The 26,206-nt window shown below is 45.3% G+C and overlaps 1 protein-coding gene across 1 annotated transcript; it reads left to right on the top strand.

The window, feature by feature from the left end:
• The first annotated feature begins 6,859 nt into the window (after nucleotides 1-6,859).
• rbp4 (retinol binding protein 4, plasma) lies at nucleotides 6,860-26,186 on the top strand. The gene is made up of 6 exons (XM_059653135.1): nucleotides 6,860-7,023; nucleotides 7,135-7,269; nucleotides 7,359-7,492; nucleotides 7,586-7,692; nucleotides 11,888-12,100; nucleotides 25,977-26,186. The coding sequence occupies exons 2-6, from the start codon at nucleotides 7,150-7,152 to the stop codon at nucleotides 25,988-25,990; spliced, it is 588 nt and encodes a 195-aa protein (XP_059509118.1). The 5' UTR covers nucleotides 6,860-7,023; nucleotides 7,135-7,149; the 3' UTR covers nucleotides 25,991-26,186.
• The last annotated feature ends 20 nt before the right edge of the window (nucleotides 26,187-26,206 follow it).

Raw genomic sequence — 26,206 nt, 5'->3', positions numbered from 1 at the left:
TCATTGAACTCTCTGAGGACAAGGGCAACCAATGGTTCAAAATCCAGTGGAAGTTCCGCAGCACATTTCAACTACAGATAAAAATGCCCCTCATGCCAATCCTCATCAAGTGCATTAGAGACATTCTGGTTTTGGCTCTCACAAGGGGCCCAACATCAGAACAAAGGGAAAATAAAACAGCATTCTTTGCGGGACACCAAACCGAAAACAAACACAAACTTAAAAGGCAAAATGGAAACTTATTCTACACAAACAATGAACTAAGTGAGAATATCATTATCCGGGTTGATAATGCACTCCAGCCCCATGGCACCCAGCAGTCTCAAAAGGCCTCAACTACGCAAGTGAGCACCATGTGCTCCCTCTCCAGGGATACCTGAAGGTGGACATAACTGTGAAAGGGGGGGCAATCAGTAAGAACCAACAAGCCTCTATTCTGCCTGTTGCCTGGACCTGTTGGTGGCCACCTTGGCTAGATCCAGGAGCAAAGCCACGCGAAGGTTTGCAGTTTTGTCCGCCCCTGGTGTGGTTTTTATTCAGAAACACAACACATGTTATTGGCTGGACACACATTTCCTTGTATTTAATCCAACAGACACGTGCCCACTAGAAAGGCTGCGGGTGATTTCTGCTCCGTCAGAAAGAAAATCATTTTGCAATTTGAATTCATTGGGGTCAGCCCGAGTAATTGCAAAAGAGTAAAAATGTTGCAAATAATCAGCAAGTCAGACAGCATCAGTGGAGAGAGCACATCACTATTTTAGTTGACTGACTTTCGGTCAGAAGTGGATAAAGTGAGAGGTGTCAGGTTTGAAACAAGGATAGAGGCAGACGTGCATTGTGCCCTCATCCCACCTTAGCCTCAAGGAGGGGTAGCACACACTGCACCCCCCTCAACACCCTCCATCCTCCGGCTTGCTTCTCCAGCCAGTTGAGACGTCATGAGTCCCCGCACCGCTTGTCCTCCAGTAGTGGGTTATTACAGTGCCAGTACGCTGCCCTGCCCCGGCGCTGAACAGAACGAGCTTCACCCACACCGGAGAATGGCACCTGCCACGCGGAGGCCTTCAGAACACAAGTGGCCCGTACCCTGGAAACGTAGAAGCAGTCAATTCTGGAAGCTCCAACCCCAGGCTTCACAAAGGCAACGGAAGCAGAATCGAGCTACAGATTTTGCAGGATATCTACCAAGTCAAAAGTCTTAACCAAGTCTGTCAAGATCCCCACCAATGCTGAGTTCTTCTGGGTAATGCCATGGTCCCATGAAATCTCCCCCAAAGAAGGACAAGGTTGTCCTCATCACTGAGTAGAGTAGACACTTCCCAGAAGAAGCATATCTGCGCAGGTCCCCATCCAAGGCACAAATATGTTCACAAAGTGAAATGCCATGCCTCTGAAACAAACCATGAGCAGGAGCAGACAGCCTGGCACATGCTCCTTGACCCTCAAGGCCTCCGGCTGAATAAAAGGGGCCAACAGGATAGCCGCTCTGCCTGAGCTGGGGGTGAGGTAACTCATGAAGACCCCTACCACCACTCCAGGAGCCACATCGTCCCCTGAAACGCTATGGGTTCCTTGCAGGAGGCTCACTGTGTATTTTTCTTCCTTCAGGAGCGAAGGGATACAAAATCTGTGCTTGGGCCTTCCCACTGCCATTGGCGTTGACATTGAGGTTAGCTATGGATGTCTTCATGGCAGCAATATGTGCAACCATCACCAGCTAAGGCATTCACACCCAACTCACTGAGCAAGTGGGGGTCTCTTTTTCCCTTCCACTCACAGAGGACGCTGAAAAAGGAATCCATGGTACCCCTGCTTCCTGTTCTTGTCCGTTCCCAGGGGCACCAATAGCCACTGGGCAGACTTGACCAGAAGCAGTAGAGAATTCCATCAGCCTGTAGCCAACCAGACTCTGTCTCTGTGACCAAGCACCACTTGGCAGAAGTCCTGGAGTTGTCCAATAGGAATGAGAAGGACTTTGTCCGCAAGAACCAAATTGCCTTCTGCCTTGTCTAACTCAGCACTGCTCGCGACTGAAGCCTAGTCACCCCTGACCCCGACCATGGCCCTTCCCCCGCATCGATTGCAGGGTGTAGTCCGGGTCACTGATTGGGCACACCCCTGCCTCAATCCTACCCCCAGCAGGAGGATCCTTTACAGATAACTCCAAGCCTCAGGTTATGCCAGAGTCTCCTAAAACATTGACTAAAATGCCTGGGATAAGATCCCGAGTAACGGTGGAGGTGTCCGACATAAAGGCTTGGAGGCAGCAAGAAGGCCTACTCCTCCATCCAGGGTGCCTTATTCCCACCACAGTCCCCAGTCAGCACAGGCAGCATCTCGAGGCCCTCCAGTTCCTGTGCCATGGGCAAGACCTCAGCAGTTACGCCCCCTTGAGGTGCCTGGTCCCGTTGCGGTGGACTGCAGGGGCAGGTTCATGACCCTCCCCTAGTGAGGATTTGCAAATACAATCTATTTTGTTCAAAAAATGCAGCATCTTATAAAGTCCTACTTTCGAAATAAAACCAGTCTGACTCAAAACCAAAACACAAACGGATTCTAAACAAGGCCTCACATCCAACATGCATTGTCTGACCTAAAATGTCACCTCTTCTTTACACTGATAAAACCTTTTAGTTCTCTCAGGACTGTGACTTGAAAGGAATTCAGGCATTTATATATACATATTAATCAATTACATCCTTCTAACTGAATGAAGGTTTAGCAGCATCTTAGGTTTGTTTAATACATCCTCTTCAGTGGTGTGACCATTTGATCTTTTACTTATAAATTCTGTATCTGATACTTCCTCTCTCGCTAACACCTGAAGAAAGAGTAAGGCTCTAAAAGTTTGTGTTTTCAAATAAACCTGTTGGACCATAACCTGGTGTCATGTGATTTCTGACCTAGTGAGGAAGGAGAGGGGTTTCCAGGGGACAATACTTTGTCATCCCGGGGGAATGTGTTGTTAGTACCAGACTTCCCCCATCCCTCCGACCCTGAGGAATGGCTCCTTTTTTGGGGAGGATGGGGGAGCAAGAGACACCTCCATCTCTCCACTCAGAGATAGTAAGAACTGCCGATGCTGGAGTCAGAGATAACACAGTGTCCTGACCCATAACGTCTACTTTCCTGTTCCTCTGTTGCTGCCTAGCCTGCTGTGTTATCTCCATCTCCCCACCATCAAATGTCTTCCCTTTTTCCTTGTCTCTCACAGGTTTCGGGGCACGCAGAGGGCCAGGGGAAACTTTGTGGTACCACCTGCTCATGCACAATTTAATCATCGACAGGCTGGGCTCCAAAACCCGCAGTTTCCTGATGGGCCTGGGACTGCTATCCTTTCTGAGGGAGCCCTCCATGGGCTGGGCGCTGATGGCGTCAGGGTCACCCAGGGAATCCTCTTGGGAGGCCACCCACAAATGCTTAGTCTTCCTCTGGGCTTTCCTCCCCTGCAGGCGCTGTCCACCCTTCTCTTCCCCCCCACCTCCCCCCCGCCCCCCCGCCACTGGTATCTGTAAGCAAAGTAGCTCCCTCCTGCAGGGACCGAGGTTTGCTGGAGGACGTTGCGAGGGGGCAGGGTGACAATGCCAGCTGTAGCCGCTCAGATGTTGGCAGTGGCCTTCGATGCAGGGCAGTTCCTTCGGAAGTGCCCCACCTCCTTGCGGGTATGACACCGCACAGCCTCCGCCGACCACGGCACCCACCCAGTAGGCAGCACTTTCCGTGTGCAACTGTGAAGGTGCCCTCCGTGACCACCTTCCAGGGCCAGGCAGGCAAAAACCTCCCATTGCCAGGAGTTGTAGACGCGTCTCACATGGACCTCCTTCAGACCCAACAGTAGCGGCACCACACCCAACCACACCTCCCCGAGCTGGCAGAGGTTGGGAAGAAGGAGCTGAGATGGAGAAACGGGCAGGAAGTTTGATAAAATGACTTTCTGACAAACTACTTCCAGAGGGTCGGCAGGCAAAATAAACCTCCTCACCGACAGTCGGCTCCTTCTCCAGGGTGGGGCGCACCACTTGCTCAGTCTTCAGGAATACGACTGCCTGTCCTTATACCTTCACAGCGACATTAGTGGGGCACCGACTACCGCTCAATGGTCATATCAGGGCGATTGTAACATTTCAGACCGAGCTGTTTTGCTAAATAAGTGAAGAGCAACTAGGCCCCCAGGGTGGTGAGAGACACAGAGGATGCAACCACTCCTGCGTAGGAACAACAGGACCCCACCCTGACTGTTATTTTAGAGCACCCCATGGTCACTGCTGCCCCTCCCCCCTCAAACACAAACTAGGACCATCACCTCCCCTCACACAAATCACCGAAAGAGAACCTGACAAAGTCTCGTTCACCCCCACCAGCCAGCACAATCCCTTAGGCTGCCATGTCCCAACCCACACATCCCAAACAACGCTTCCCCAAACCCAAGTCACTGGCAGATGGTATAGGCCACAGTCCAGAAGTAGTAATTGGGAAGAGGGCCCAGGCCCCTCACAGTCCCAGGCCCCAATCTCCAGAATTAGGTCACTTACAAGTAACTGTTCAGGCCCCAAACTGTTAATGTTCAGGCCCAAGTCCCCGTAAGTAAAGAAAACAAGTGCAGGCTCCAAGAACATGCCTCCCCAGCAGTAGACAACAATAGAAAAGCCCAGGTTTTAGGAATTAACACTTCAAACCACTGGCTAGGTAGAAATACAGGCCACCAGACTGCCCAGAGGAGCAGCAGGCAGTCAGGCTGCACTACCCAAGACCCAAGGCCCAAGGGCCCAAGCTGCAGTAGCTTCTCCCAGCGTAGCAGTCTTCAACACGCTGAGAGGGAATGCAGGCCACCGCGCTCCCAAAGGCAGCAGCAGAAACAAAGAATCCCAGGTACAAGTGCCTCCAGGCAGGCAGGCTGCAGCACTGAGGCCCCAGCTCTAGGCCTCAAACAGCTCCAGCTACTCTCAGTTGCAATAGGTGGTGGCAATTCACCCTCCAAATCCCACTTACAGCAGCAGCAGAGTGCAGACACCCAATACACTGCCTTCTAAGGGGAAAACAACTCTCCACCACGCCCTCTGTCTCCTACTTTCAAGCCAATTTTTCATCCAAATGGCCACCTCCCCTTGATCCTATGTGATCTAACCTCATTAGCCAGTCTACCACATGGAACCTTGTCGAACACTTCGAAAACATCTATCACTCTGCTTTCATCAATCTTCTTTGTCACCACTTCAAAAAAGAACTGAATGAAGTTAATGTGATACCATTTCCCATGTACAAAGCCATGTTGACTATCCCTAATCAGTCCGAGCTTCTCAAATTTGCGCACTGATGGATATGCCAAAGTTAGGATCAATCAGACCCATGCGAGGGTAGTGTTGTTTAGTGGCAGCATAATATTAACTCGCATAATTTTGAGCGATTTGTAAGCCAGTCCTACACCCAGTCCTAATATAGCTCCCCTTTTCGTGGCATCTGATAGCATTAGACAATGTCACATGATGTGATATACCTGCTGAGAGAAGTCAATGCTTCACTTGGATCTGATGAGCAGTTATCAGCCAAAGTTCTCAAAGACTGCTGGGTGCTGCAGTTCAAGACAAGCTCCACCCATTTGGCTGAATGGACAGAGGGAGAAGATACAAACAAATATAACCACAATTTACCCAGGGACTTGTGATACTGCTAAGACATGAAGCAAAATTATTTCTTCAAGCTGCCCTTGTTTGTTGTGGATTTCTACGCCAGCAATGGTAAAAAAAATCACTTTCCTATTACATAAAAGTGACTTCTGGCCTAGGAAAAATAACAAACAAAGTTCAGTTATATAAAAGCGAAATGTTGTACATCTTTGAAATCTGGAGTTATATAATTTTATGATGGGTATTCCATTTAATTTATTCTTTCATGAGATGTGGGCAACACTGGTAAGTCAGGCATTTGTTGTCCATCATAAATTTTCTTTTCAACTGCAAAGTTTCCTTGGCTGTTTCAGAGTAAACCACGCTGCTGTGGGTCTGGAATCAAATCTAAACCAGATGAAATAAGGATGGCAGATTTCCTTCCCTGAAATGTGTCTGCAAACTTAGTGAATGTTTACAGTTGTTTCATGGTTATTACAACATTTGTTTAAAGGAACCTTAAATTTCTCCAGTTTGCTACCGTGGGATTTGAACCCTCGTATTTGGAACATTGTCTGGGCAGCTGGTCTAGTGATATTGCCACTACTCCAATGTTTCCCCTTATTTAATAAATCAACTAAAGAAGATTTAGAAACAAATTCAGAGACACATTGAACTTGATAAACCTTTTGTTCCAGAGTACGTTTACTTGCACAAACTGAAATCAGAGTGCAGATAACATCGCTTTAACAAATATATTCCACTGGTACAAAGTGCAATAAACATCGCAGTATATGGCACTGACCCTGTTTCCAACTAGTCTCACAAACATCTGTGATTCCTGCACAGCCAAAAACTGTCAACATTGGAGCCAGTTATTTGTGGGATAGCGAGTGGGGCACAGGAACAGAGACGACACAAGGAAAAAATGTAATGCAAGCAATTATCAGAACCATCCAAACATTTGGGCAGGATCTGTGTTCTGTGCAGAAACAGGCACGTCGCCATTCTTCCTGTTGATGGCTGTTTCAGCACTGTCTGGGCAACAGGACTTAGCTCAGCATCACTGCTGCTCATGGAATTAAACGAATGCAAAACACAAAATCAGCAGAATGTTGTCTGTGGTGGATGAGCTGGTTCTGGACAGGCTATCCATCATGCAGTTTATGTAACTACATGAGACGAGGGTCTCTGTCAATGATTTACATTCCAAAGCTTTTCTCGGTGGGGGAGGGGGAAGTGGGTGGTAGATTACGAAAGACAGATCGGTGGCTGGGGGAGTGGTGGTACATATATAGGTGTGTTGAGCGAACTAACTGCTCAGAGGAGTTGCCTAAAGATTTTTAGTAATTGTATTGAAAGTAAATTCCTATTTTGAATGCGAGCGATTTGAGGTCTGTACCACACGCTGTGAAAGGTAAGCACATTTGTTGTTTAGGGCTGTCAGTGTCCACAGTTGAACCCAGTTGCATTCAGTGTCCAGGAGGGCTTCCCTTTAGCAGGTCAATCTGTGTCTGCTTTGTGGTAGAGAATCTGAAGGACGATGGGACACTGCAGGGTCTTGGCGCTGTTGCCGCTCCTGGTTTCCATCTCCAGCTGCTTTGCAAAGTCCGACTGCGTGGTGAGCAACTTCCATGTGAAAGAAGACTTCAACAAGACGCGGGTAAGCTGATGCCTCTGGTGTCTTGGGGTGCAGGGGGTAGGAGAAGGAGATGTTTACCTCCCCTGACTGTCCGCCGTTCTCTCTTCCAGTATGTGGGCAAATGGCACGCTTTCGCAAAGAAGGACCCCGTGGGCATTTTCCTAGAGAGTAACATTCATGCTGAGTTCAAGATTGAAAACGATACGATGACAGCCAAAGCGACTGGCCTGGTCACTTTACTACCGTAAGCACAGCAGCAGCCAGCAGCGCCCGTCTGCAGCATTGCCCCAGACGCCCTCTCCCGACTCTAACTGTTGTCTGTTTTGTATTGCTGCAGGGAATGGATCGTGTGCGCTGAAATGATGGGAACTTTCAACAATACCGAGAACCCCGCCAAGTTCAAGCTGAAATACTGGGGGGCAGCCGAGCATCTGCAGAAAGGCAGTGAGTACCCAGTCAGTACAGGAGGGCCATGCTCTGGTACAGTGTAAAAGCCAACCTGCCTTCCAGCAACCCACTCGGAATCCCTGACCTGACCTCACCAACCGGCGACTTGGCAATCCATGCTCTCAGTATTTTGTAAATACATTTCTAGTCGTTCATTTTAAAGGATCTCGGTGTGCATTCGGCCCATCCTGCCGCTGTTGGCCCTCTGAAACAGCAAGTCACCCAGTGCCTTTTCACTTTATATAATTCTCTTAATCATAGAACCCCAATAGTGTGGGAGCAGGTCATTCAGCCTATTGGGTCCCAACCAACCCTCCAGAGAGCATCCCACCCAGACCAGCCTATTACTCTGCATTTGTCATGGCTAATCCACCCCACCCTGCACACCCCAGGACAACTTAGAATGACCAAGATAACACAGTGTGGAGCTGGAGGAACACATCAGGTCAGGCAGCATCAGAGGAACAGGAAAGCTGATGTTTCAGGTCAAGATCCTTCTTCAGAAATGTATAGATGGAGCGTATAGATGGGAGGGAAGATGGACAGGTCAAGGAGGCGGGGATGAAGCTAGTAAAAATGAGTGTAAGTAGGTGGTGATGGGGATTGGCCAGTGAGGTGGGAGGAGCAGATAGGTGGAAGGGAAGATAGACATGAAGTGGGGTTGAGAGTGGGGGGATTGGTCTTGGGATGAGGTGGGGGTGTGTCGGTGGGGAGATTTTTAAGCTAGTAAAGTCCACATTGAGAACATTAGTTTGTAGGCTTCCAAGGTAGAATATGCAATGCTGCTCCTCCAGTTTCCGGGTGGCATCGTTGTGACACTGAAGGAGGCCAAGGATGGACATGTTGTCCAGGGAGTGGAAGGTGGAGTTGAAGTGGTTTGCAACTGGGAGGTGTTGTTTGTCACGAACCAAGCGCCAGTGCTCTACAAAGCGGTCTCCGAGCCTCCGTTTGGTCTCAACGATGTAGAGGAGGCCACATTGAGAACAGTGGATACAGTAGACCACCACCACCTAGCTACACTCCCCTTTACTAGCTTCATCCCTGCCTCCTTGACCTGTCCATCTTCTCTCCCATCTGCTGTCACCGCTCCCCTCTTTCTATTTATTTCAGAGCCCCCTTGCCCTCCCCTTTCCCTTCCCCCATTTCTGAAGAAGGGTCCCGACCCGAAACATCAGTGTTCCTGCTCCTCTGATGCTGCCCGGCCTGCTGTGTTCCTCCAGCTCCACAATGTGTTATCTCAGACTCCAGCATTGGCAGTTCTTACTCCCTCTTAGCATGGCCAATCCACCGTAGCGTGTACAGTCCAGGACAACTTAGCATGGCCAATCCACCCTAAGCTGCACATCACTGGACTGTGAGAGGAAACTAGAACATCCAGAGAAACCCACAGAGGCATGCGGAGAATATGCAAGCTCCACAAAGACAGACACCCAAGGGTGGAATCGAACCCAGGTCCCTGGTGCAGTGAGGCTGCAGTGCTAGACACCGAGATACCATACTGCTGTCTTGTAGCAATTCAATTCTGTTTGAAAGCCTGAATTCACCCTGCTGCTGCCAAGCAGTCAGACTGTGCATTCAGTCTAACCCCTCACTGTGTGAGAAGGTTTATCTTCCTTTGCTTTTCCTTGGCTAGTTAACATGTGCAACAGGTCTCAAACCTTCTACTGGTAGGAACAGGACAGATGACGGGTGTAAATGTCAACTTTCCTACTCCTCCGATGCTGCCTAACCTGTTCCTCCAGCTCCACACAGTACTGACGCTGTCCAGATCCTTCATAGTTTTGAATATCTCTATCAATCTCCTCTCTTACCAACTTCTCCAGTCTTTCCACATACGGAAATTCCTCATCCGTGGGACGATCCTCAAGATTTTGTATTTTCCACACTCACGTGTGCCTCATGTATGGTACCCAGAAGTTGATTGAATACTCCAGTTGTTATACAGGTTTTGCATAACCTCCTTGTTTTTCTGTATTGTTAAACAAAGAGTGCTAAGATACTTTCTAATCAGCCTGTTGGACATGTTATGAAACACCTGTGGGGCAATTGGGACTTGAACCCAGACCTTCCAGTCTGGACGTAGGGACCTTATCAATGCCACACAAGACCTCCCTGCCTTTGCTTTGCTACTGCAGCTGGTATTCCCAGGCCATCTCCACTCCAAGTACAAATGAGGCCTGAGTCTGCTTAACTTATGAGATCGGGTAAGATTAGGCAGTTTTGACTAGTATGCCTGTAGCACAAAGGTATGTACACTCTCAACCTGTCTTGCCAGCACAGATGCAATGGGCCAAATGGCTTTATTCATTCTATGATTCTATTCTCCGACGATTCATTGTCTGTGTGAAGCAGCACGGTGGCTCAGTGGCTGGCCCTGCAGCCTTACAGCGCCAGGGACCCAGGTTTGTTCCCAGCCTCGGGCAACTGTCTGTGTGGAATTTGCATGTTCTTCCTGTGTCTGTGTGAGTTTTCTCTGAGTGCTCCAGTTTCCTGCCACAGTCCAAAGATGGAGAGGCTAGGTGGATCGGCCATGCTAAATTGCCTGTAGTGTTCTGGGGTGTGTGGGTTATAGGGGTGTGGGTCTGGGTGGGATACTCCAAGCATCATTGTGGACTTGTTGGGCTGAAGGGCCTGTTTCCACACTGTAGGGATTCTATAATTAAGTGTTTTTTCTCTGTGTTACCCCTGAGTAAGGTAATGACTTGAGTAGTCATCAGGTTACGATGCTTGAATTCCACCAAACTTGGTCACTTTTATACAATCCCTTCTAAATGTTGCATAAAGAATGCATGTTATTAAAGAGACCACACACCACCTTCATACTTAACAAGCATTGAACTTAAAAGTAAGGGAATGAATTGACAAATGATACTCATGTAGAACAGAGAATTCTTTTCTTCGAGTGATTGCTTTCCATTTATTCTTATTGTCTTGCAGTTTATTTGTCTGAGTGTATAAACCACTCTGGTTGGCTTATGTTTATAAATGAACAATCTTCCTTGCACCTATTATTTGGTGTTTTTAGGGACAGCACCACACTTCTCCTTTACCAATTCTAGTTATAAGTCTACATTGATTGCAGTGACCAAGGACACAATGCCCAAGCTGTAAGCTTCCCTTCATAACAAGATCTACTGTACTCCTGGTATATTATCTTCACTAATGCCAAGGTAAACCCCTTAAACCACGCTGAATAATTTTGACGGTCAGATTCATTTAGAATGCAGAATGGTAATTTATATGTTCAGTAAGACAACTTCCTATATCCAGTTAGTTATTTAGCTGTCACAGAGTTAACTAAAATTATGTACAATTTCCTTGTTTCACATTCATGGTTCGATTATCATTTTGGTTCTTCCTTCTGATCTTGCTATCAAAAGAAACTTGGGTAGAGTAATGATGCAGCAGGGATTAACAGACAGATGCTCAATAATAATAAAATGTGAGGCTGGATGAACACAGCAGGCCAAGCAGCATCTCAGGAGCACAAAAGCTGACGTTTCGGGCCTAGACCCTTCATCAGATGAAGGGTCTAGGCCCGAAACGTCAGCTTTTGTGCTCCTGAGATGCTGCTTGGCCTGCTGTGTTCATCCAGCCTCACATTTTATTATCTTGGAATTCTCCAGCATCTGCAGTTCCCATTATCTCAGATGCTCAATAATGTTGGTTTTTGTTTTGTTGACAAAGTAAAGTGTCCAGGTTCTCCTCTGTCGCAAGTGGGTCTTAGTAAATGTGTCACAGGAACAAGCACACATCAGTGGACTTTTGAAAATCCTGCTTTTCTACCACTAGCGGCACTGGTCTGATTTACAGCTCAACATTTATGTAACAGAATTGGACAAGCAGTGTGAAACTAGCAGCATTTGTATGACACTTTTTTTTAAACATGTTAAAATGCCCTGTGGTGCTTTGTGAAAATTTAAATTTGAAACACATCAGGAAGTATTAGTAAGAAGGCCAAAAGTTTAGTGAAACAGATTTTAAAGGAAGTTAATGCCACACATGGACCTCAAAGGTCTGTGCACTGAAAAAGTAATTAAGAGTTTTGGTTAGTGGGCACAGAAGTGTGGGATGAATGGGTCTTAATGGTAAAAGTGCTGAAATAACGAGCCTGTGTTTTAAGTATAATAGCCTTGTTACGTTGTTCACCATTCAGGTAAAAAATACCTTGCGACATGTTTTATTCTTTCAGATGATGATCACTGGATTATTGACACGGATTACGATAACTATGCCATCACATATACATGTCGAAAACTGAATGATAATGGAACTTGCGCAGACAGTTACTCATTTGTTTTCTCACGGGATCCTAAAGGACTAACCGCTGAATCACAGCGAATCGTCCGAAAGTGGCAGGATCATCTCTGCCTGGCATACACATACAAGCGAGTTGCTCAAACAGGTAAATATAATGGATTTCTAGAATCATCTTCATCGGTGATTTTGAATCAATAGTTCCTAGTTATTCATCCACTCTCCAGAGTGATTAGTTTTGTTTCTCTTCATTTACTGTACCAAAACCTCTGATTAAAATTGATGGATGTTTGATTGCAGTATGTTTGATTACACAGTGGGCCGAAGGGTTTCTTTGCATGCCATACTTAAAAACTCAATGACTCTTATGATCATCTTGAAAACTTCAATTGGACACCTCATCTAAATTAAGGGGAATAATTCTAACTTTTCCAACCTCTCCTCATAGCTAAGTTCGTTATTCCTTGTTATGTTGTGGTAAAACTCCCTATATCTATTCTATTACATTTTACATCTTTCTTGAAGTATGGTGACCAGAATTATCCACAATTCTCCATCTGAGGTCTAACCTACCATTTGTAAGGTTCTAGTGTTATCACCTTGTCTTTATATTTACTTCTTCCATTTATAAACCTGAGCAACTCACTTGCTACTTAACCACATTATCAGCTTGCCCTGCCATTTTTAAGGATTTGTATATATGGACATGAGGTTTCTCTGCTCATCTACATATCCCAAATAGTTCTGCTGTATTACAGTGTCTTTCCAGGTTAATTCTTCTAATGTGCATCACTTCACACATCTCCACGGTGATTGTCATCAGCTATGTATCTACCTACTTCACCAGGCTGACTATCATCCTGTAGAATGCAGCACTTCCTCATCATTAACTACCACTTTGAAATATTTCATACCAGCTGTTAACTTTATAAAGCTGCTCCCAACACCCGAGCCAAGGTTGTTTATTTAAAGTTAAATACAATGGACCCAAAATAAACCTTGGGGAACATTACAAACCACCCGCTAGTCTATAAAGTATCAATCCGCCACCTCTCTCTGCATCCTTTCAGTAAGCCAATTTTGTATCCATGATGTCGTTTCCCCCTAATTCCGTGAACTTCCACCTTCTCAGTAAGGCTTATGAGTAGCACCTATTTTGAACACCTTTTGAATGTCCAAATACAATATCCCTACAACACCTTGACCACTCTTTGTATCTCATGAAAGAATTCAACCAATGGAGTCTGACACTGTTTAGTTCTATCAAATCCATGTTGTCGCTCTTTGATTAACACATTCATTTCCAAATGTAATTTTGTAAAGATCTTGATATACTTTCCAGCAATTGCACACCACTGACATTGAGCTGACTCTTTTTTATTCATTCATGGGATGTGAATGACACTGGATAGGTTAACATTTATTGCCCACCCCTAGTTGCCCTTGAGAAGTTGCTGGTGGGCTATTTTCTTGAACGACTGCAATCTCTGTGGTGTAGGAGCACCCACAGTGCCCTTGGTGAGAAGTTGAGTTGCAGGATGTAGACCCAGTAACAGGGAGAGAACAGTGATATAGTTCCAAGTCAGGATGGTGAGTAGAACTATAGCTGTTTGACTACCCTGTAAATTCCTGGCTTATCCCTCACTTTTTTTCATAGTGGTGTAACATTAGCAACTTCCAGTTAAGATTGCAGGATTGGCTTCTGCTATTTCTTGAAGCAAGTAAGCATGAATCCCACCCAAGCCAAATGGCTACATCACAACTTATAATATTGTTAATCCTTTTAGCATATTTTCTCTAAGTATTATTCCCCAGTCCATAACTTTCCTTTTCTCTTTCAGTGTAACTTTCACATCATCCATTTTTCTTTTAACTCATTTGACACCATCCATTTCCTCTGTCTCCATATGAACATTTTCCTTTGGGTCCTTAATAGGTCCAGTTTTATCCTTAGCAAACTGCTTACACTTCATGTGCTTGTGAAAAGTTTCAGAGTTCAATTTAATATTACCTACGAATCATTTACCTGTATTTCTGTTTTTCTGATGAAGGGTCTAGGCCTTTTGTGCTCCTGAGATGCTGCTTGGCCTGCTGTGTTCATCCAGCTTCACACTTTGTTATCTCGGATTCTCCAGCATCTGCAGTTCCCATTATCTCTGAATCATTTACCTGTAGTCTGTTTGCCTCCTGCATTAGCTTTTTAAATTCACTCCTGTGCTTTCTATCTTCTTGATTATTAGCAGCGTCTCACTCCTAACATTTGTTATAAATCTCCTTTTTTTCTGTTTTAGTTTAACTTTTATATTCTTTGTCATCCAGGGCTGAATGTATTTGAGTGGTCCAACTTTTATCTTTAAAATATTATTCCTATCTTGTACCTTCATTATCACTTCGCTGACTACTCTCCATTTTTCAATTGCTCCTTTACTCTGGAACCATCTTTTCTCCAGTCCATTCTTTAAATAACTGAAATGAACTCTTCCCAATTGAGCAATATTACTTTGGCTATTTTCTGTAATTACTCTAAACCAAACTATGCAGTTGTCACAATGTGCTGCATGATCTCCTCCTAACACACTCTACTTTCCCAGGAGCAGATTCAAGATCCACTTTCACTACCTGTTGGCTGGAGATGTATTAATTAAGAAGATTCTCTTGTGCACATCTTAAAAGTTTCTTCTGTTTCCTAGTCCTGTAATACATTTAGAGTTACCATGAGATCAGTGCATTGCTTTCGTATTTCAAGGGAAGAAAGACAAAGCTAGTTCATTCCTTCCTGACTTACATACCTGCGCATATTTTGTATCATCCCTGTACAAAATCACTGCACAAATGCTAGTGCCTCAATATCCTTTACATAAAATGTCACACAGTAGTCTAAGTGTATTCTAACTGAGGTTTGATACAGCTTTAGCGTAACTGTCTAGTATTTGGTTTGCTCTTTATGTGCCGTTCATAACTTGTGTCACAATTTTAGTGATGACGATTTTGTGCTCCTGCTAACACTCACACCTGGAGTATGTAAGAACCCACCATTTTGTCATCTGTCTCCACTTAAATAATATTCTGACTTTCTATTCTTCCTCCCAAAATGGATTGCCTTGTATTTTCTCAATTAAACCCAGTCTGCTAGATTTTTACCCATTCATTTCACTTAGAGTCATAGAGGTGTACAAGGCAGGAACAGACCCTTCAATCCAATTCATTTATGCTACGTAAATCTAGTCCCATTTGCCAGCATTAAGCCCATATCCCTCTAAAGCCCACCTATTCATGTACCCATCTAGATGCCTTTTAAATGTTGTAATTGTACCAGCCTCCGCCACTTCCTCTGGTAGCTCTTTCGATACACACACCACTCTCTATGTGAAGAAGTTGCCCCTTAGGTCCCTTTTATATCTTACCCCTCTCACCTTAAACCTATGCCCTCTAGCTTTAGACTCCCCTACCCTGGGGAAAAGACCTTGTCTATTTACCCTATCCATGCACCTCATGATTTTATAAACCTCTACAAGGTCACCCATCAGCCTCTGACAATCTGGAGAAAATTGCCCCAGCCTATTCAGCCTCTTCCTATAACTCAAACCCTCCAAATCTGGTAATGTCCTCATCAATCTTTTCTGAACCCTTTCTAGTTTCACTACATTCTTCCTATAACAGGGAGACCATAATTGCACACAATACTCCAAAAGGTGGCAAAACCAATATCCTGTACAGCCGCAACATGACCTCCCAACTCCTATACTCAATGTACTGACCAATAAAGGCAAGCATACCAAACACCTTTTCCACCATCCTATCTATGTGCAACATCACTTTCAAGGAACTATGAACCTGCACTCCAAAGTCTCTTTGTTCAGCAACACTCCCCAGGCCCTTATCATTAACTGTATATGTTTTGCCCTGGTTTGCCTTTCCAAAATGCAGCACCTCACATTTACCTAAATTAACCTCCATCTGGCACTTCTCAGCCCATTGGCTCATCTGATCAAGATCCCATTGTACTGTGAGGTAACCTTCTTCGCTGTCCACTACACCTCCAATTTTGGTGCTATCTGCAAACTTGCTAACCGTACCTTCTATGTTCACATCCACGTCATTTATATAAATGACAAAAAGCACCAATCCTTTGGGTCACCGCTGGTCACAGGCCTCCAGTCTAAAAAGCAACCCTCCGCCACCATGCTCTGTCTTCGATCTTTGAGCCAGTTCTGTATGCAAATAGCTGGTTCTCCCTGTATTCTGTGTGATCTAACCTTGCTAACCAGTCTACTGTGAGGAACCTTGTCGAACACCTTACTGAAGTCCATAGACCATGTCCAATGCTCTGCCCTCATCAATCTACTTCATTACTTCTTCAAAAAGCTAACTCAAGTTAGTGAGACACAGTTATCTGGATCTCTTTGCAGGCTCTTTATATCTTGCTTACAACTTCCTTTCCTATCTGTCTTTCTATTACCAGCAACTTTGCCTGCAATATGTCAGTTTTCTCTCCCTTCCACCTCGTAATATACTCTGTCTTTCAGCTAAAATTCAAGTAAAGCCCATTTCATTGATACAGCAGCTTCCTGTCCCTGAACTGCTGTCACTGTTCCATGAAAATGAATCCCTCTATCCATACACCAACCTTTCTTGTTGTTGCCTGATCTGTCAGCCCTATGGCAATTTGCACATCATTATTGCATGCAATAATCCAATGGTTATTATGGTCAAACATCCTGCTTTTTATTTGAAGGTTTAATTCCTCAGCAGAACATCCTCCCTATGTCGCCTTTTCAACCATGAACTGTGACAACTCAACATAACCCTTCCCTGTCCAGGCTCCTCCCCTAGCTGCAAACCCCCCTGGCACTGTGATGGCAGAACATCTTTTGGAATTCTCATTCCTGGCTGCAGAGGATGCTGTTTAGCCCTGAATTAAAGAGTGCTCACATAATATTGCATTTCCATTCTACTCCCTCCCTATCCTCCCCACACAATCACCCTTCAGAGACATGGGGCAGGGCTTCCTTACGACCATCCCTCCCTGTATTCCCTCTGCTGATCCTCACATCAGTTTGAATTTCTTAAACAAATTTCCAGTTTCAGCGCTCACACACTGCCCCCCTGCCCGGGCCCCCAGTTCAGGCCCGCTGTCCCCTCACTTGGGAGCCCCAGCCCCCCTGTCCCACCAGTTCGGGCCCACTGACCCCCAGTCTGGAACCCCAGTCCCTCTGTACCTCAGCTCAGGCCCACTATCACCACACTCTGGAACCCCAATTCCCCTGTACCCCATTTTGGAGCCCCAGTCCCCTGTCCCCCAATTTAGGCCTGCTGTCCCTCTAGTCTAGAACCCAATTCCCCTGTACCCCAGTTTGGGCCCCCAGTCCAGAACTTCAGATTCCCCGTCGCCCCAATCCAGGCCTGCTGTCCAGAACCCCAGTCCCCCTGTCCCCCCAGTTTGGACCCCCAATCCAGAACCCCAGTCCCCTGTACCCCAGTTTGGATCCCCAGTCTGGAACCCCATTCCCCCTGTTTCCCCGTTTGGGCCCACCGTCCCCCCAGTCCGGAACCCCAGTCCCCTGTACCTGAGTTCAGGCCCCCAATCTGGAACCCCATTCCCCCTGCTCCCCAGTTCAGGCCCACCGTCCCCCCAGTTCAGGCCTGCTGTCTTCACAGTTCAGAACCCTGGTCGCCCGTCCCCCTGTCTAGACCCACTGGCGCCTGTCCAGGCCTGCTGTTCCCGTGTCTGGACGCACCATTCCCCTGCACAGGCCCACTGTCACCGTTTCTGAATGCACCTTCCCCCTGTCTGGACATGCTGTCCCCCTGTGTGGACGTTCTGTCCCCTGTCCGGACGCACTGTCTCCCTGTCTGAACCGGCTGCCCCCCTGTCTGGGCCTGCTGTCCTCCTGACTAGGTGCGCTATCCCTGCTGTCTGGATGTGCTGACCCCTGTCTGGGCCTGCTATCCCTCTGCCTGAACACACTGTCCCCCTGTTGGGGCCCACCATCTCCCTGTCTGGATGCGCCGTCCCTCTGTCTGGGCCCACTGTCCCCCTGTCTGGACCTGCTGTCCCCCATCAGGGCCCACCATCCCCCTGTCTGGACATGCTGTCTCCCTCTCTGGACGTGCTGCCCCCCTGTCTGGGCCTACCATCCCCCTGTCTGGACGTGCCATTCCCCTGTCTGGGCTCACCATCCCCCTGTCTGGGCCTGCTGTCCCCCTTTCTGGGCCGCTGTCACCCTATCTGGAAGCACTGTCCCCTGTCGGGGCCCACCATCCGCCTGTCTGGATGCACTGTCCCCCTGTCTAGGCCCACTATCCCTCTGTCTGGACACGCTGTCCCTCTGTCTGGACGTGCTGACCCCTGTCTGGGCCCACCATCCCCCTGCCTGGATGGGTTGTCCCCCTATCTGTGCCCACCATCCCCCTGTCTGGACACACTGTCTCCCTGTCTGGGCCCACCATCATCCTGTCTGGATGCACTGTCCCCCTGTCTAGGCCCACTATCCCTCTGTCTGGACACGCTGTCCCTCTGTCTGGACGTGCTGACCCCTGTCTGGGCCCACTATCCCCCTGCCTGGATGGGTTGTCCCCCTATCTGTGCCCACCATCCCCCTGTCTGGACACACTGTATCCCTGTCTGGGCCCACCATCACCCTGTCTGAATGCTGTCCCCCTGTCTGGATGTGCTGACTCCTGTCTGGGCCCAATGCCCCCCTGACTGGACATGCTGTTCCCCCGTCTGGACGCACTGTACCCCTGTCTGAACACACTGTCCCCGTCTGGGCCCACCATACCCCTGTCTGGACGTGCCATCCCTCTGTCTGGGCCCACCAACCCCCTGTCTGAATGCGCCAGCCCCCTGTCTGGACCCACCGTTCCCCTGTCTGGGCCCACTATCTCCCTGTCTGGACTCACGGTCCCCCTATCTGGGCCTGCTGTCCCCCTTTCTGAACCCGCTATCTCTCTGTCTGGACCTATTGACCCCTGTCTGGGCCTGCTGTTCCCCTTTCTGGGCTCACTATCTCCCTGTCTGGACCCATTGTTCCCTGTCTGGGCCTGCTGGCTCTCTCCACACTGAGTGAGACTTCAGCTCGGATGTTTGCAGCACACACGGTGGGTATTTAATGCACACAACAAACAGCGAGGGCCCCAGTACACAGCCCTGTGGAGCCCCATTACAAATAGACATTGAATCATAGTAACAATCTTCTACTGTCACGCTCTGCTTCCTGTCTCTCAGATAATTTGGATCCAAAGTGCCATTTTGCTTGGGATCCCATTGAATCCTTACTTGTTTAACCGGTCTTCCATGAGGGCCTTTGTCAAAAGCCTTGCTGAAGCCCATGTAGATTGGATTAAGTGCATTACTGTCATTCTTCCTCAGAAAAATTTGATCAAATTTGTCAAACATGACTTTCCCTTCACAAATTCTTGCTGGCTATCCCTGATTAATCTGTGGTTCTTCAAGTGCAGATACCCACAGATTCTTCACACAGAGAGTAGTGGATGCATGGAATGCGCTGCCGGCAGTGGTAGTGGAGTCAGATACATTAGGAACATTTAAGCGACTCTTGGATAGGCACATGGATGATAGTAAAATGTAGGGTATGCAGCGTAGTTTGATCTTAGAGTAGGATAATAGATCGGCTCAACATCGTGGGCTGAAGGGCCTGTACAGTGCTGTACTGTTCTATATTCTATATATGCTGTCCCTCAGAATTCTTTCTAATAACTTTTCCACCAATGAGGCTAAACTGACTGGTTTATAATTTCCTGGCTTATAATCCTGTCTAGATCTATAGCTTTACCGACTTTTAAAGTTGCTAAGCCCTTTCTCTCTTTGTTAATTTTTTCTAATATTTCACAGTCCTCCACCTGAAGTTTATACCTGTGTCGTCATTTTACATTGTGAATACGAACACAAAGTATTCATTGAGGACTGTGCCCAGTTTTTCAGTTCCACACACAGATGACATCTATGGTCTCCAATAGACGTCTCCAATAGGCCTTAATCTTTTCCTCGTTATTCTCTTGTGCTTTATCTTGAAAAAGAAACTTTCAAGCTTTTCTTTATCATCCTTGCCAATGCTTTCTCATAACTCTCTTTACTTTCTTGATTTCCTTTTAAATATCTCCTCCCCACTTTTTATACTTGTCTCAGGACTCACCATATTAATCCCTCGCTAACTGCTGTAAGCTCTTTCCTCAATCATACCCTTCATGTCCTTTGACATAAATCATGTCCCTTGTCAATTTCGTTTTTCCTAAGGTAACAGCTCTATCCAATCTCCCTTATAACTGAAACTGTTCAGCCCAGGCAACATCCTGGTAAATATCCTCTGCACCCTCTCTAGTGTAATCACATTCCTCCCACAATGTGCATTCCAGAACTGTACACAATACTCTTGCTGTGGCTGAACCAGTATTTTATACAGGGCCAGCATATCCTCCCTATTCTCACACTATGCCTCGATTGATAAAGGCAGGTACATTGTATGCCTCCTTAACCACTTTATCCACCTGCCCTGATATCTTTTAATGGACTGATGGAATGGACATGCACCCCAAGGTCCTTCTGAAGCTTGGTGCTTCCCAGGGCCCTGCTGTTCATCATGTGTTCCCTTACTTCATCTTGCCCAAGTACATTGCCTGACATTGTCCAGATGGAATTCCATTTGCCACACGATCAGCTTATCTGACCAGCCATCTGTATCCTCTTCTAGTCCATGGCTATCATCCTCACTATTTACCACCCCACAATTTTTTGTATTGTATGCCAACTTACCGTTCAATTCTCCTACATTCAAGTCTAAATTGTTTATATAAACCACAAACAGCAAGGGCTCCAGCATTGACCTCTATGCGACCCCACTGGACACAGACTTCCAGTTGGAAAAACACCTCCCAACTGTCACCTTCTCCTTCCAACACTCAGTCAGTTGTGGATTCAATCTGCCAAATTTCCTTGGATCCCATGGGCTCCTATCATTTACAATCAGTCAGTCATGTGGGATCTTATCAAAACCTTACCAAATTGATTACTCCCCCTCCTCATTTTTCTCCTTCTCGACCTCATCGGAATATTCTAAAACCAGGAATGTTGAGCTGTTAATTACACTCCTCTTTAGGCTGAGTTTCGATCATAGCAATGCTATCATATTTCATTCTGTGCCCTCAGCTTGTCTGTCTCATTCTTACCCTTCTTGCACCTAAACATATTCCAGTTATCTTTCTGCTATTCAATTCTTTTTTATCTAGCCTATGTTTCCTCTGCTGTCCCTAGCTGGCACTGAAACTCAGAAACCGGGAGCTGGAGTTATTCCATCTGGAGGCACTTCCTCCTCACAGGGTCATCCAAACTGTGAAGAGAGCCTGAGATTTCCCACATATAGCAGGATTTGCAAATTACAGAACTCCCTGAGATGCCTTAACCAAGTAGAAGACAGATCCTTTCTTTTATTTTATCCTAACTTCTAACAAAGTATAAATTGGGAAATGTTAATCATGTTTATCAAGCTAAAATGTCTTTTAGCTGTTCTTACAAACTAAAATCAAAGTCTAGTCATAAATGATGAGGGAAATACTCACCGTATCCTATCTGTTCTCCAGCAATGGTTCACTCGGCTTTGGCTGAAGCAGTTCCACTGCTGGTCTGTCTGCTTCTGGGATCTCTGCCCTCTGCCTGCTGTTACTCTCGAGTCCCAGAGAGGTGCACCACCCAACTCTCCGTCCTCTCCTCCTTTCTGGTTCTGACTGTACTCTCACAGACTCTTTCTCCACATTTATTGACTTGCACTCTGCTCTCGCTGACTCTCTCCACTCACACTGACACTTCCTCCGCACTCCCTTTCCTCTTTCACAGACAGTCTCTGTGTCTCGTTGACCCTCTCTGCTCTTGCTGTTTCAGAGTCCACCTAACTCTCTTCATCCTCACTGTCTCTTTCGCCACTCTCACTGACTGTTCCTACTCTCGCTGGCTCTAAGCTACTCATCCTGCAAAGTCTGCCCATTGGCCTTTCAATTTCTCTGACTTCAATGACAAATCTTGATGTGAATCATATTCCATTGTGAAATGTTTGAATATTCCTCTGGGGATTCTGCAGTAAAATGTCGCCACAGTTGTGATATTTCCTTCGACTGCAAGCAGGCACTACAATAGGATTACAAATGTTAAACTGGTCACTGAGCTGCAATGGCTTCCACAAACACCACACTTAAACGCGATCATTCCAGTTTTCAGCTTAGCATACACCTTTGATCTTACTGCACAGCTTCTGTCCAGTCACCACCCATTGGATTCTATTGAGCTCCACTTATCCACTCCTTGTACAGAGGCAATTAGACTTCTAAAATTGCATTTATTCAATATTCTTTAGGCACTTCTGAGAGAGAGAGCCAACCCCGGTACCTGAGAGAAGCTGCCACCAATTGCCCACAAGCTCACAAATACCACCCGTCATCAATACTTTCCTCCTACTACATTCCCATTAGCCGTCCCCACCCCCACCTCAGCTAATTCTAATGACTCCTGAAGTAACCCCTGACCCGCTTCCTCTGGATCAACTGCTCCTTTTTTTCTCACTCTACCATTCATCCTTCTCCTCTCGAAACCCCTAAGCATCCCCTCTACTCACCTTAACATCCATCAGTACTCTTCTTCTGTAAAGCCTCCCCTGTTCAATGCAACATTGATCTCCTGTACCCCCTGTCCTCCAGTCGAGAACTGTGTTTCACTTCCTTGCAACCCATAACCTGCCAATCCGTAACCATGGTCTATACTCCAGTTCACTCAAACCCTGGGCCTTCTTTTTGCTAGAACATAATTGTTGGAACCTCTCCCTCCCCTGCACATCCAGGGCCTGGAATTCTCTCCACCAGGCCCTTCCAGACCCATGACTCTTTGATTGCTGCCTGCTTCTAGGAATTTGAGTGCTGGGTTTCTTCATTACTATTTCCAGTCTACTTGATCCTCCCCACAACCCTTCTAGATTCAGGAAATCTCCCTCCTACTTTTTCCAGACAAAAAACCTCTTCCAACTCATCCCTTCTCTCCTTCCCCTGCTGTAAGATCTCATCATATACTTCAGACACTACGTCTATTGGTGTAGCCAATCTGGAAGGTAATCTACTGAAGGAATTCAAAGCTGAATGAATCAGACAATTCAATAACTTTTCAAAAAAATACCTTCCATTTGCTGTATTTCACTACCTCAAATATCCAGAGCCCAAAGCAATAGGGTAAGGACTAAAAATAGAAGGATGCAATTAAACTTATCCACCAAGTTGATTTTGTGTTTGTCTATGTTTTTATTAGTGTATTTACTCAGGAGCCTGAATCCCCCTCAAAGTCCTACATTTGCGTTGATATTTTTCACTCATCTGTAGCTAAGAGTTACGAACTGTCCATAAGCCAGCAATGCCCAGGATACCCACAGTTCACATGTAATGCTGTGTGATATATTTTTCAGCATGCATCACTGTTAGTCTGTCAGTGCGTTTGGATCAGAATTTGTTGCTGTTCACATGTTGTTCACATGTTGCCATTCAATAAGATCATGGCTGATCTGTGGATAAATTCCATTTCAATATCAGAAAGAAGATAGACCTGGCAAGGGAAGGAGAAGGAGGCAAAGTCTATGTAATTGTATGGCATGAAAGATACATCAGCGTGTTTAGTGGTTTTCTTCTGAATTATATATTTTTATGCATTCGTTGTATTACAGATAGCAGTCAGTAAACAAAGTGGTAACCAAAACTTTTCAAAAAATGCTTAAGATTAACCTAATTACTTCTATCACTTATCAAAAACTATTCCCTAAGTACTAATTTTAAAATGTTGGTTTGCACTTCAAAGAATTAGTGGATTTCTGATTTGATCCTTTGTAAATGTGATTTTTTTTTTGATAATTGATGAAAGCCGTACTTAAATCAAGCAATTACAAATATGGCACACACTTTTATATAGAAGACTTTGAATTATGGCATGACGTACATCAAATCTGACACGTGAAAGCTAAACATGTATATTTCTGTGACATCCTTAATGGCTAGTCTAGTGAGGTTTAGCTGCTAATCTTGTTTGTGCCTTTAAGAGTTTGTTTTAACCATTCCCTCTGTCAAAAAGGCCTACATTGGCAAATGTAGCAACTTGTGATAATTTGAAAATTTTAGGTCATTCAGAGTACAGTTGTCATAATTTGTAAATTTCAGATTCCAAGTTATTCCTTCTCTTTATTTTTGACTATTTTGCACTAAGCATTATAAATTGTCCTATCTGACATGTAGCGTCTGGATACTGATGTACCATTTTCAAATAGAATGGCTATTGATAAAAAAAATCAAAAACAGAAGTTGCTGAAAAAGCTCAACAGGTCTGGCAGCATTTGTGGAGAAAAAACCAGAGTTAACATTTCATGTCCGGTGACTCTTCCTCAGAACTGCACCTGAAACATTAACTCTGACTGATTCTTCACAAATGCTGCCAAACCCACTGGACTTTTCCAGTAACTTTTGCTTTTGTTCCTGATTTACAGCATCATTTGGTTTTTATTGATAAAAGGATTCCTGACTTTGATTCAGTCAGTGTTTTGTTATGACATCACTAATACAGTACAGATTATCCAACTGTGCAAAGTTGCAACATTCACTAGTATATTGCTCACCACTGGGCCACAATGTATTGATTGTGTCAGTCAAGCACTTGCTGAAATTTAGCAATCACAGTCATTAAGTAATGAATTACCATCAGTAATTAACTGATTCCATTATGTCTTTTTATTCTGTCTGTAAGTAAGGAGAAAGAACTTTCTCAAAAACGCACTGAAAACCCGACAGGGATTAACACACAAGCAGCAAGTACAAAAACAAAATTCACCCAAATTAAAATCATGCCAGCAACCTAATAACAGCTTCGATTCAAGCCATTTCTCTCACTCATTCTTCTGGACACCTCAGGAGTTTATTACTGTAAAGTATTCAGGCCAGTCTTTCGCTTTCTCTCTCTCTCTCTCTCTCTCTCTCTCTCTGTGTCACCCTCCCTGGTCCTTTCGTCTTTGTCTCAGTGTTCTCTCTCTGTTTAGAATTCTCGTGCTGTGCAATCTCTTTATCTTTGACCTGTTTCCCATCTGATTTTATCCTAAATCATGTGCCTGTATTCTGCTCATTGGCCCAGTATTTAGTGATTCCAATCTCACTGTCAGTTTGTTTCATGGTAACCTCTGCCAGTAGTTTAAATGTTTGTCTTCTGTATTTAGACTTTTCATTTAGGAACGTACTGCACATGTTCAATATATCAACTTAGAATGCTCACTTCCGTAAGGAGAAAGCCCAATAGACCCAAACACCAGTTTATATGCTTATTCAATGGGAAAAACTGATTAACAACATTGTTTCCCTTAGAGTCGCTCTTTTCTTAAGAAAGCTTGTGATTTAATTGAAGAAATGTAGGAATAAATGAATGCATCTATAAATGTCTATATCTTGTCAGTTTCTTCTATTCTAAATTCCCATGACACATTTGTAGTGGAAATTCATGCAGAAATTGTAAAGCTGTAATATTACACCCATTGATGTTGTGAATCTGCCTGTGTTGCAGACAAAAGCAAAACACTCCAGATGGTGGAAATTGGAAATAAAACCAGCGAATGCTGGAAGTAAAGCATCTATATAGAGAAAAACATTGAACATTTCAGATTGATGAATTGACGTGAAGCCTTAACATTATTTTCATTTCCAACAAACCTGTTGTGTTTTTCCATCATTTCCTGATATTGTTTGTGTTGTACAGAAACCTCTCTGGTGCAACTGTTATATTGATTTCACATCTGCCACCATGAAATGGGAATGTTCGCAAGTTGCACTGTGAAACGTACCTTGATTTACCGTTTTTTGTTCTTTGCATTTTCTTTACTATCAATTATTGCATCTTTAATTGAAAAGGATATTTGCTCTTAGCTAGAAGAATCCATTGAAGTCCATGATCATTATTACTGTCTACATGGTTATAGTTCTGACTGTGCATTTTGCTTCTTGTGCAGGGCAATGTCCTTAGAATCACTGGATTATTGCCACTTTGGCCAAAGGTTGTGGATGTAAACATCTGTCTGCAGTACCCTACGAGGACCAGCTTCCATTGCCTTGTGAATATATTTTTCCAAAACTCTCATTTTAAGTACAAATGGATTCCCAGTCATGTATTGCTCTTCCAATAAAGTTATGACAAACATTTGTGTATAAATGTTCCAACAGTTTTCATTGTTATGAGTCA

This window comes from Stegostoma tigrinum, chromosome 20 (assembly GCF_030684315.1).
Source record: "Stegostoma tigrinum isolate sSteTig4 chromosome 20, sSteTig4.hap1, whole genome shotgun sequence".
NCBI lineage: Eukaryota > Metazoa > Chordata > Chondrichthyes > Orectolobiformes > Stegostomatidae > Stegostoma > Stegostoma tigrinum.
Note: the sequence above shows the minus strand (reverse complement) of the source record. Positions and strands in the feature narration are given on the sequence as shown.

Bases quoted from the DNA above. Each gene is read 5' to 3' on its own strand.
- rbp4 (XM_059653135.1), top strand. From the start codon at position 7,150: ATGGGACACTGCAGGGTCTTGGCGCTGTTGCCGCTCCTGGTTTCCATC. The intron at 7,493-7,585 runs GTAAGCACAGCA...GTATTGCTGCAG, and splicing joins GGCCTGGTCACTTTACTACC to GGAATGGATCGTGTGCGCTG. The intron at 7,693-11,887 runs GTGAGTACCCAG...TTATTCTTTCAG, and splicing joins CGAGCATCTGCAGAAAGGCA to ATGATGATCACTGGATTATT.